The sequence below is a fragment of the Lithobates pipiens genome, unplaced genomic scaffold (assembly GCF_037356315.1).
Source record: "Lithobates pipiens isolate NorthernLeopardFrog02 unplaced genomic scaffold, aLitPip1_a1.2 Scaffold_8, whole genome shotgun sequence".
Lineage (NCBI taxonomy): Eukaryota > Metazoa > Chordata > Amphibia > Anura > Ranidae > Lithobates > Lithobates pipiens.
In genome coordinates, this window is record NW_027507903.1 from 214,872,646 (window position 1) to 214,885,032 (window position 12,387).

Here is a 12,387-nt window from a genome sequence, read left to right on the forward strand (position 1 = left end):
CAAAAGCCTCCATGTTCTGGGTCCAGATTTCATAACTACAAGAAATATTTTTCATTGGTCCTCATGGTTATCTGTGATAGCAATTATAAATGTTACCACTGTGGACATTGGGGCATATGGCAGCAGTTCTGATTCCAGAGTGTTCTGTGAGTCTGTAATGGGTCGAAGACTGCGAGAAGGGCGATTCAACATACCCTCTGATCAGCCTCTGCTGGAACTGAAGGACCAGACCTGCCTTTTGTGCTTGTTGCAGATGAGGCCTTCACGCTTTCTCAATATCTGCTTATACCAGTGAAGTAATCTGGAGGACAAGAAGAGGATCATTAACAATTGGCTGAGCTGCGCAAGACGCCTCATTGAATGTACATTTGCCATATTGTCCAGTGAATGGCGTGTTTTACGAACACTGTTGCAACTCAGTCTTGAGAATTCTGAGTTAGTAATTCAGGCCTGCTGCATTCTGCATAATATTGTCTGAGAAAAGGAGATTATCCACGCAGAGGAAGTTCCACCTGCCTGTACGTGCAAGAAGTACGTGCAAGAAGATCCTACATTGCCATGTGGGAAAAATGTACCGACTACTTTTTATCTCCACCAGGAGATGTTCCATGGCAATATCAATATACGTAATGCAGTGTAAATTTTAATAATTGTACAAATGTCTTGAGATGCCATATGAAAATGACTTGTTTGCTACTTTTGGTTATTTCATTGTGTTTTGATAGCATAAAAAGACACAAAAGCACATATGATGATCAAAACGGTTTTAGTTTTATTATTCTGCATAACCCTTTTAAAATAAAGGTGGTTTTTTTTTTTCACTTAACTTTTTTTTTTTTTTTTTTTTAATTTGTCAAAGTTTGAACTAAGCATAAAATATGCAAATTAAAAAAAAAAAAAAAAAAAAATCTTAGTTTAACCACTTAAATACCGCACATAGTCAAACGACGTCCTTGACTTTGTGCGGGGATATCTGAATGTTGCCTGCAGCTACAAGTGTCATTCAGATAACCTTCTTTTCAGCTGGCGATTCTGTGCATAAGAACAATCTCATTGGCAGTTCCGCCACTTGATCGTTCTTATAGGCGACAATCCTGCTTCTCCGGGCTCTTTCGTGCCATCGGGGGCCTGGAGGAGAAAGAATCTGCCGGCAATGGATGACAATAGAGATGATCGGTGACCAGATGGTCACCGGTCATCTCTATGACCGCCTGAGGCCCATGATCGTGGCTGTCAGCATGAGATTGGTGAATATTTTTATTTTTTTTTCCTCGATCTCATGCTTTCCAGCCCGGAGGAGAGATGTGGGATCTTATTGACCCATTTCTTCATAAAGAGGACCTGTCACAATAGATTCCTATTACAAGGGATGTTTACATTCCTTGTAATAGGAATAAAAGTAATAAAAATGTTTAAAAAGTGTAAAAATAAATTAAGTAAAAAAAAAATAAAAAAATATAAAAATATATATATATATATATATATATATATATATATATATATATATATATATATATATATATATATATATATATATATATATATATATATATATATATATATATATATTATATATACACTATATATATATTATATATATATATTATATATACACTATATATATATTATATATATATATTATATATACACTATATATATATTATATATATATATTATATATACACTATATATTTATTATATATACACTATATATTTATTATATATACACTATATATATATATATATATATATATTTATTATATATACACATTTTTTTCATTTTTTTTTTTTTAAACGTCCCGGTAGCTTGCACTCAGAAGCGAACGCACATTAAAGTCCCACCCACATATGTAAATGCCGTTCAAACCACACGTGTGAGGTATCGATGCGTGCGTTAGAGCGTTGGTGCCATTTCATGTGTGCACAATTTTAAAGCATGACATGTTGGGTATCTATTTACTCGGTGTAACATCATATTTCACATTATACAAAAAAATGGGCTAACTTTACTGTTGTGTTTTTTTTTTTTAATTCATTAATAATAATAATAATAATAATAATAATAATATCAAAATAAAGGTGTGCAAGATAAAAAGTTGCAATGACCACCATTGTATTCCCTAGGGTGTCTGCTAAAAAAAAACATATATAATGTTTGGGGGTTCTGGGTAATTTTCTAGCAAAAAATAATTTTGAGCTAGAGTTTACACTTTGGGAATATGTTCCCTGTGAGACATGAGCAGGAGTGGAAGCATAAGAAGGCCTCTGGGTATTGTGCCTTGAGCTGTATGAGCACACAGGGGTCTGTGGATAGGGTGGAAGATATCACTGGGCCAGAAGGCATGGGGACTCGTAGGAATATTGATGGTATGACCTCCTGATGGGGTTCATACTGGCTAATAGTGAGCAAAGGCATTCCTGACTCAGCAGCTCTAATACAGCCACCCCCACATAATTAAATATACCCATATGTATCACCATCTGCCTCTCTGGTGCTTTTTTGAAGTGTATGATAAATTGTCCTCAGCAAGGACGTTATTTGGATCACAGAATGGATCCTTACTCTCCTGTCTTTTAAGTACTTAAGCCCCAGACAATTTTGCTGACCAAATACCAGAGAACTTTTTGCGATTCAGCACTGCGGTTTTTATTTCTTGCGTTATAAACAAAGAAAAGCGCCAATTTTGAAAAAAAGCATTATTTTTTACATTTTGCTGTAATATCCCCCCAAAAATATATTTTAAAAAAACATATATATTTTTTTTTTTTTTTTTTTTTGCTCAGTTTAGGCCGAGACGTATTCTTCTACATATTTTTGGTTAAAAATTGCAATAAGCGTTTGATTTGCGCAAAAGTTATATCGTTTAAAAAATAGGGGATAGTTTTATGGCATTTTTATAATATTTATTTTTTTCCCCCCCCCGACATTATGGCGGACACATTGGACATTTTTGACACATTTTTGGGACCATTGTCATTTATACAGATGCACTGATTCCTGTGTAAATGACACTGGCAGTGAAGGGTTTAACCACTAGTGGAAGGGTTAAGTATGTCCTGGGGAGGGAGTCTAACTGTGAGGGGGAGTGGTTACGTGTGACACGTCACTGATCTCTGCTCCAGATCACAGGGAGAAGAGATCAGTGACACTGTCACTAGGCAGAATGGGGAGATGCTCGTTTACATTAGCATCTTGCTGTTCTTCCTCTCCATGAGGCGATCGCGGGTATCCCCACGGTGATGGAGTCTGTGTGACCTGACTGGTGGTGGTCCCGGCCAGCACGCATGCGATCTCACGGCGGCAAATTTAAAGGGACGTACAGATTTGCCCAGCCATGCCATTCTGCCGACATACATTGGCGTTGCGTATGCGTTCGATTCTGCGTACGAGCTCACGGGGACAGGGGCGCTTGAATTTTTTTTTTTATTATTGTTAATTTTACTTTTTTTTTATAGTTTGACACTTTAATCAATTTCTTTTTTTTTTTTTCCTTTTATTCCTATTACAAGGAATGTAAACATCCCTTGCAATAGGAATATGGCACGATCGGACCTATTTACAGTGAGATATGGGGTCAATAAGACCCCATATCTCACCTCTAGGCTGGGAAGCCTAAAATAAAAATAAAAAAAACAATCACGGCTTCCCAGCCAAATCGGCGCCGTTATTTTGAATGCAGATGCCGGGTGTGACGTCATAACGATCATAGAGACTGTGGGGACCATCTGGTCCACCAGAAATCTCTATGGTATCATCCAGGGTCGGCGGATCCTGTGACCGACTCACCGACGAAAGCGGTGAGTCGGTAGAAGCACTGGAGGGTGGCGGGAGGGGGGGCACGATCAAGCGGCGGAACAGCCGCTATGATCGTTCTTATGGTGCAGGGAATCGCCGGCTGAAAATGCCTATATCTGAATGATCTCTGTGGCCTCAGGCATCATTCAGATATAACCACCGAAAGCCGAGGCCGTCCCTAGACGTCCTACCGGCGCGAAGTGGTTAAAAAAGCCAAATCTAGTGCTCTCTGTATTCCAAAGGGTTTATTTAATCAAATGCAGCATAACAATGTTACTTGCAAACAAAGCACTTGAGCAGTGTGTACTCAGGATGCATAAAACAAGATGCTTACGAGATGATGTCACCGCTGCGTCTCCCTATGGGGCAGTGATAACCTTGTATGTTAACCTCCGATTTTTATCCTTCCTTTTTATTTTATTTTATTTTTTTTAAATTGATGACCATAGGAATGCATTGTTGTCCGTTGACAGATGGAAGAAAAACGAATGGCCCATTCATGTGAAAGGGGCCTAATACTTGGTTGAAACACTTAAAAAATGCACAATGCCTTAAATTGCGCCTTGATAATCCTGCATACATATTCTTATAGCAGCTCATGTGGCGTGGGACCTTCCAAAAATGTTACTGTGGAGAGGATCTTTATCGCTTAAGACTTTTCATCTTATTCTATATACTAATTCTTTATTCCAAAAGCAAACCTGTATTATATTGCAGATTACCGATTCTTAGATGTGATGGCTACATTCATTTTTTCCATTTTTTTAGGTTTTCCTTTATTTTCATTTGGTGATTCAGCCAGAAAGTCTGCTGCGTGCTGTCTGCTGGAAAAAAAAAATGTTCTTTAGGAAGGAACATACATTGATGATAATGCTACCAAAATTAGTCTGTGCTGTATATTGCCTCCAGCATAATTTCTGTTTCTTCTTGCTGGAGGCTGCCATTTTGCTGAAGCACAGAGCCTCTGAACAGTAGTAAATCATAAAGCAGGACTAAACCCATAGCTTTTTTTTTTTTTTTTTAACAGTTTAAAAAAGTTGCATCCCTGGAGTTCCAGGTTTGCTAACTCACATTTGCTTGTTTCCTCAACAAATCTATCAAACTGTCAAATGGCTGGTGTCAACTGATCACATGTGCAGCACCATGGTAGTTGTAGTTCAAACAAGCTGCTCCCTTGGCTGTAAAGGATAGGAAGGAGGGTTTAATTCTTTTAAGGCTGCCAGCAGATCTGCCTCTACAAATTTGTTGGTGCCTAAAATTTTAGAGCAACTGAGCATGTGCAGAGCAGGGTGATGGAGTGTATTGCTGGATTTTAAACAGTATAGGCACTTATTTTTAATGTTTCTATACCTGCAAAATGGGCCAGCCTGAAGTGATCAAGCAGGACCTAATTTTCTGACTAAAGTTCCACTTTAACAGGACAATCAGTCTGGCATAAGTAGCGGTTAGCGTATTAAGACAAACCATTTAACACTGACGGGTGCTTGGACAATGATCATCTTTTTTTTTTTTTTTTTTTTTTATTTTTTTTTTTTTATTAATGTTAAACTGTTATCCCAAAAGTAAATAAAATAACTGTTTGCTGTAACTGCAGAGTGAGCTGGAGTTTAGCTTCACTTTGTTACAGTTTCTAAACCTGTTAGTATATCTTACTCTTTCCCCCCAGACTGCCAATACTGTTGCTCAAAGGAGCCCCTGTGCTCCTTCATCCAGAGTGGGGGCACTCTAATACAGGAGGTGTTACTGGCTAGATCGCCAGATGAAAGCAGAGGGAGAAAACAACCTAAAATACGTCCACATCTAAGGATTGGTAAGCTGCAATATTAAATTTTTAGTTTTGGGTTTAATATCACTATTGCTGTACTCTTCCTTATTCCACTGAACTGATGGCCATTTTCTATGTTGCACTTTCTTGTTCTAATTGCTTTACTTCTGGAGAAGCAAACGATGCTCTATAAGGGCTCATTCAGATGGTTGATTAGGCCTATCCCCTTTGCAGAGTCACTGGCAGATACATGTGCATCCATCTTGGAGCTGGTGCAGGCAGCCCATAGAAATTGAATGCACAGGCAGTGGCTGTACGGACACAAATGAATGACAGAGATTCTCCATCCATGCAGCCTCTGCGTTTACATCCACTTATGTGGGCTGCCTGCACGCAGCTGCGAGGTGGATCTGCACAGGGGATAGGCCTAATCTCCTATCTGAATGAGCCCTAAATCTTTGTGCTTGTTACTTGGCTGTCATTCTAATCTGGTGGCTTTGACACTTACTAAAGTGGTTGTAAACCCTTACAGACCACTTTTTTACCTACAGGTAAGTCTATGATATGGCTTACCTGTAAGTACTGGAAATATCTTCTAAATATCTACCATAAATGCGTGCGCCAACGTCATCAGCGCATTTGCACTATAGAAAGGGCACAATCGTGCCCTTTCTATAGAGTCCATGCTGTGACCGTTGGCCAGTCACAGAGCCGGAGTCCGTGGCCCCGAGAGGATAAGGGGTGAAGATGGAGGCTTCCTCCAGCGGGGACATCACAGGCTTAGTTTGCAGGTAAGTGGCACATAATGCATACTAGCCCATTATGCTTTTACGTTGCAGGGGAATAAAGAGGGAGTAAAACCCAGGGTTTACTTCTTCTTTAAAGTGATTGATTGTAAAGCCTCCCTTTTTTTTTTTTTTCCCTCTTCTCAGTCCTCTTCTTGAAGCGGCTTCCTCCGGAGTTGGGCTGTTTGTGTCCATTGACATAAGCAGCGTGGCTCAGCCCTGCCCGCACTCTCTGCCCGCGGGATTTGATTGAGAACAGCCAATGGCTCCTGCTGCTGCCTCTCATATATTATCAAAACGTTGGAGGTGAACTATATCTGCTGTTGACTGGCCAACATCTCTTTATTAAATGAGAATACAATTTTCCCCTCCAGGTGGGACTTTTACAGATTGTGAAACAGTATTATAAGATTCAAATGTATTTATTAGTATCAAAAACAGTGGGCATATACTGGGAAAATCTAAAAACATACAATATTGAACCAACATAAATTATACATCAGATTCTTCTCAGACACCTCCACCTTTTTCTTTTTCACTGTGCCATCCTTGCGAAAGGCTGACACTTTTCTCACCTTTCCTCTTATTTTTGGTTCTGCAGGGCTACTTGGGCTCAATTAGAGCATTTATAGACTATGTCCTCGATTTATATGATTGACCATTGATAGTCACATGGGGAAATATACCACACGCTGAGACTTCCGATGCGATGTAACACACATTATGTAGTCAATAAAATACTGTTTGCCTTACAGAGTAACCTAGATCCCTTCAGGGATAGTCCGATATGCAATTTAGTAACAATTATATTCTAGAAAATACAAAAATATGTTATACATCTATTAGATACTGAAAAGCAAAATGGCGAACGTAGGAGAGGCATCCACTTGCTGTCTAGATACTCATATGCCTGATAGCAATGTGTATGGCCCAATGAGCGTGGGTGATCAGATGCTGCCAAAAAAAATAGTGCAAAGAGGAAAGCAATCAGAGAGTCTGATCAGTGAAGACTGAACGCGGAGCCACAGACATGTAAACCAGGACCAAGATGGCGTCGCTGTGGGTAAAAAGGAGGTATTGAAAGTAAATAAATAGTATATGAATTTCACTTTGTTCACCCTCTGACCCCCTGACCACTCAGCATTTTTTTTTGTGGTAATCGGGATGTGTGGAGTGGCCATTCCCTGTGCCACTCCTCCCTCGTTCCATCCAGTCCCACCCTTTGCTGACAGCACCTTGGGAACAGCGTATACACGCTCTGTGTGTGCCACAATGAGGCAGGGGCTTGGTTCCATTCTACCCTTCCTCTTCAGCTGTCACAGCGTTTGAACGCACATGCATGTGACACATGACATCGCTCCACTTGTGCCACCATCTTGGTTGTGGTCATGGGGTGATGCACTCTTGGGGGACCTCTCCAATTGGCGATTCCAGGAGACTCAGGTTTTCAAATGGACTGAGTCTCCGCCTGACGTTTGGGGCAGATCCATTTGCTCATTAATGCCCATATATTAGAGGAGAGATGTGACATCTCTTCGTGACGACCGATTGCAGGGGATGTATGTGCTGAACTCTTTGGAATCTTGATGCACAGGTAGGCTTGCACCAGCTCGGTATCCACTTCTGATGGATTCATCTAAGAGACTGGGTATCCCTGTCACCAATATGTTTTCAGGCGGCTGTTTGCCTGCTGCTCTGCAGCAACAGGATCTCCTTGAGGGGTTGACTCCAATAATCACTATATGATCCTTTTGTCATCACATTTGAAAGCCATAGACCAACAGGCTTCCTATTATACATCTCATAGGACGAAGGGCAGACACTTTTGAAGTTTAAATCGAGTATCTCACAAAAGTGAGTACACTTCTCACATTTTTGTAAAATATTTTTTTTCTTCTTGCATCAGGGGACACAGAACCATAGTACTTGCTATGTGGGTTATAGGGCCATTGATAGGTGATGGACACTGGCACGCCCTAAGGCAAGAATTGTACTTCTTATATAACCTCTCCCACTACAGGGAGTCCTCAGTTTTTTTCGCCAGTGTCTAAGGTGTTGGTCACGAGTAAAGATTTGCTGTGCTGAGATCCACTGGAAGTAATCCTTGCTGGGGCTAGCCATGCTAACCAGATGCGTTCAGAGTGTCATTTCATGGGCTAAAGGAATGGTACCCGGGCCTCGTGTCCGAAGAAACAAGGTTTTGCTTGTGAACGCTTCTCTTTTTATCTCGGATAATCCTGCAGCGAGGAAAGGTAAGTGGAGATTTTCTTAAGAATTTCTCCTTTTGAGTTATAGTGTTGTCATGCCTATGTGTCGCCACTGGGGGCTGTATTAAGCACTCACCACCTGATGTTGGAAACAGCGCTGTGTCACAAGCCTTCATTTCTCCTCTCCTCTGGCCACAAGCAGATCCTCCAGCAAGAAAGGGGGGACTGGTTCTCCTACTGTGCCCCCAATGTTGGAATCTTTCCCTTCGGGGGACTTATATGCCAAAAGCATTTTTTTAAACGACAAACCGCATGGTCGCTCAGCGGTGGATTTAATCCCCCCGCTCCAACATATCAGCTGTTTGCAAAGCGTCTGAAGTCCGCGCTCGCGCAGGAAGACAGTTCCTTTTGAAAGAAAGGGGGCGTAATTGGCACAAGGGGGCGGGGCTAACGGCGTCAGATGCCGGCCACACGGGGAGGAAGTTGTTAGCAGCAGCTACACACACAGTGCTTTGACTGTTGGGGGACACATGAGCAGGAGGTTGGCTTGCTTCAGGTTTGGTGACACAGGCATTCCCTTTGACACATTATTACTTTACCAGGCTAGGTATTAATAGCAGCTTATAGCGCTGGGCTATAACCTAGAAGTCTACATTCTTTTGCTGGTAGTGCCTCTGCTTTGTGCTTCCGGCTGTGAGCTGTAAAGGGACCAGGAACTCCTCTAAGGGTTCTAAAGGGTCAATGGTTTCACAACAAACTAAATCCATTTCCAAAAGAATGTCATCCTCCTCTGAGAGTGATGCGGCCGGTCAGATTAAGCCGTCAGGGGAGACTGTTGCAGCTGCACTAGACACTTCAGTACCTGTATATATCACACAAGGTTTTTGCTTCTACAATTTTGTAATTTGGAAAAGAAGATTTATGCTATATCTCTCCATAGTGGGTCCAGGACCCTCTTATTGAGGTGCAGGAGGCTGGGGATCAGGTAGATCTTCCCAAAGATTTGGAATATACTTATTTATCCTCTTCCGAGGATCCTAATATAGGAGGAGTAGCATCAGAAGACTGGTTGCTTGTGCACGGTTACTAAATTGATTCGTTCAACCTTTTTGCTGCGCTGCTCTTGAGGAACCCACCTCTAATTTGTGATCATTAAAACCTCCTTCATCTGGGGATGCTTTTCCTATTCATGCATGGCTAAAAAAGCTTATGTATTCTGAATGGGAACATCCGGATAAACAATATTATCCTCCTAATAAGTTCTTCACACTTTATCCTATGGAAGAGGATTTCTATAAGAAATGGGGGGGGGTTCAGCAATTGATGCTGCAATCGCCTCAGTGAACAAGAATCTCACATGTTCGGTGGATAATGTGCTAATGTTAAAGGATCCAACAGATAAAGTTGGAACTTCTTTCTAAAAGCAATATGTCCTTAGCAAGTTCAGTAGTGCAGCCGGTTCTTGTGGCAGTTGGTGTATCTCAGTCCATTAAGGAACAGTTTGTGGAGACATTTAAAATTCTGCCTGATCAGCAGGCCCAGCAATGGGCTAGTGTATCAGACGCACTTTTTCACAGTCAAGCCTCACGGCTTATGCTTGGATTAGTGCATTCTCGCAGAGTTCTATGGCTGAAAATTTGGTCAGCCGAAGCTCCATGTAAAAAGCTCTTTCCCCTTTCATGGTGAACGGCTTTTTGGAGACGATCTGGATAAATACATCCAAAGGATCTCTAATGGGAAAAGGTCTTTCTTTTCTTACATCAGGGGACACAGAGCAATATTAATTGCTATGTGGGTTATATCGGACCAACAGGTGCTGGACACTGGCACGCCCCTATATAACCCCTCCCATTACTGGGAGTCCTCAGTTTTTTTTTTTTGCCAGTGTGGACACGAGTAAAGATGTGCTGTGCTGAGCTCCACTGGTGGTAATCCTTGCTGGGGCTAGCCACGCTGACTGGATCCGTTCACATGTCTTTTCATATGCTAAATGAATGGTACCCAGGCCTCGTGTCCGAAGAAACTAGGTTTTGCTTGCGAACGCTTCTCTTTGAGAGCTGGGCCCTGGGATCCAGTACTTTTTGGTAGTGAGGCCATAAAGTTTTTACTGGCAGGGTGCTGTCGCAGGTCCAGTATTGTGGGTAACACGAGGTTCCCCCGAATCCTAAAGGTTTATTAAAAGGTCTCGGAGCCTACCGTGAAGGGTGAAGATTGGGTATTTATCTCTGATAAAAACCCTACTGCGAGGATAAGGTAAGGGAGATTTTCTCAGGAATTTCTCCTTCTATGTAACATTTTCTCCTTTTTATTGTGCTGCCTCTCCTATGCCAGGGGCATCTGCCTCTAGGCAGTCTTGACGGCCTCAACGGTCAGGTTCAAGTGAAAGTCCCCAAGGGCAGCACCCAGGATCTTGGGTCAGAAAGCCCACAAAGCAGAATGCTAGAGCCTTCTGATGAAGGGGCACCCCCACTCGTTTGGGTGAGGGGCAAGGTCCTGCGATTCTCAAGATCTGGCAGGAACAATGTCAAGACCGATATATTTCTGCTATTTGTTTCTCTCCAAGGATCCAGAGAAAGTCTTTCTGGCCTCTGGATCATCTGTTATCCCAGTCGGGGATATCGGAGGTTCCCTTAGTGGAACAGGGGGTTTTGGCTCGGACCTTTCAAGGCCACCATTTCCCCTAAAAAATCTCCTCCAGAACCGAACAGAGAGGTAAGACCCAATCTAGATCTCGAAGATCTGAATCGACACTTAAACATCAGATCCTTTCATAATTCAATTGGCTGTGTCCATCCTGCTAGGAGGGTAGTTGCATATCTCCACATGCCAAATTTTCCCACTCGCCAGAAATTTCTGCATTTTGAAATATAAAATTATCTTTTCAGTTGTGGCCCTGCCATTCAGCTTAGCCACAGCACCACAAGTGTTCTTAAAGACTCTGGCACCTCCTTTAGCCAGATTAGGGGCTCAAGGCATAGCAGTCCTAGCCTATTGGAAGATCTACTTTTAATAGATCAGTCTCAGGTCTAAAACCAGAGTCTCATCTCAGCCGTAAATATCATCTGAAATCTCTAGGTTGGATACTTGGCCTAGGAAGATTCTCCTTAAAACCATCAAGGAGATTACAGTACTTGGGGGCTAGTTATAGATAACATACAGAAGAAGGTATTCTTACCCCAGACAGGAATCAGTTTCCATTGTAGGACTAATTCAACTTATCAAAACAAAGAAAAATTCCTTCATTCAGCTGTGCAGGAGATTTTAGGGGAAATGGTGGCCTCCTTCAAGGCCGTCCCTTGCGTGCAGTTTTACTCAAAAACTGCTTCAAGACACCATCCTGTCGGTCTGGAATAAAAGATTCAGGCCTTGCTTGTTTCCAATACGCTTGGCTCCCGACATAAGTCAGAGCCTAAATTGGTGGTTATCCAGCAAAAGGGAAAATCTTTATCATGAATGAATGAAATATTTCTATAGCGCACAATGCAAACTAAATCGCCTCTAGGCGCTGTGGCGAGCTTTGATCTGCTAAAAGAGGAAGGTCTTGAGTTTTTTTCCTAAAAGCCAGGTTATTTTCTTCCAGGCGGATGTTGATTGGTAGAGCATTCCATAGCCGGGAAGGCTATATCCTGGAAGGTGTTAACAGATGCCAGCGTTCTGGGCTGGGGAGCAGCCCTGGAAGAAGATTCTGTCCAGGGGAGATGGTCCCGGTTAGATGACCTTGCCTATCAAGTTTTTTTGGAAGTTTTGGGCAGTACGTCTGCCCCTAGGATCTTGGACAGTCAGACTATGGGACCCCTATCACCCCTATATTCCCTGCTGTTCTCATATGCTGTG

The 12,387-nt window shown here is 41.9% G+C and overlaps 1 protein-coding gene across 2 annotated transcripts in view; it reads left to right on the forward strand.

Moving 5' to 3' along the window:
• The window catches only part of SAMTOR (S-adenosylmethionine sensor upstream of mTORC1), an 84,644-nt gene that overhangs the window by 25,725 nt on the left and 46,532 nt on the right, over positions 1-12,387 (forward strand). Inside the window, exon 2 of one of the 2 annotated variants that reach the window (XM_077473396.1) lies at positions 5,463-5,606. The exons of the other annotated variant lie outside the window; for it this stretch is intronic. Coding sequence (XP_077329522.1) covers positions 5,463-5,606 — 144 coding nt within the window. The remainder of the gene's footprint in view (positions 1-5,462; positions 5,607-12,387) is intronic. 2 annotated transcript variants of the gene reach the window in all.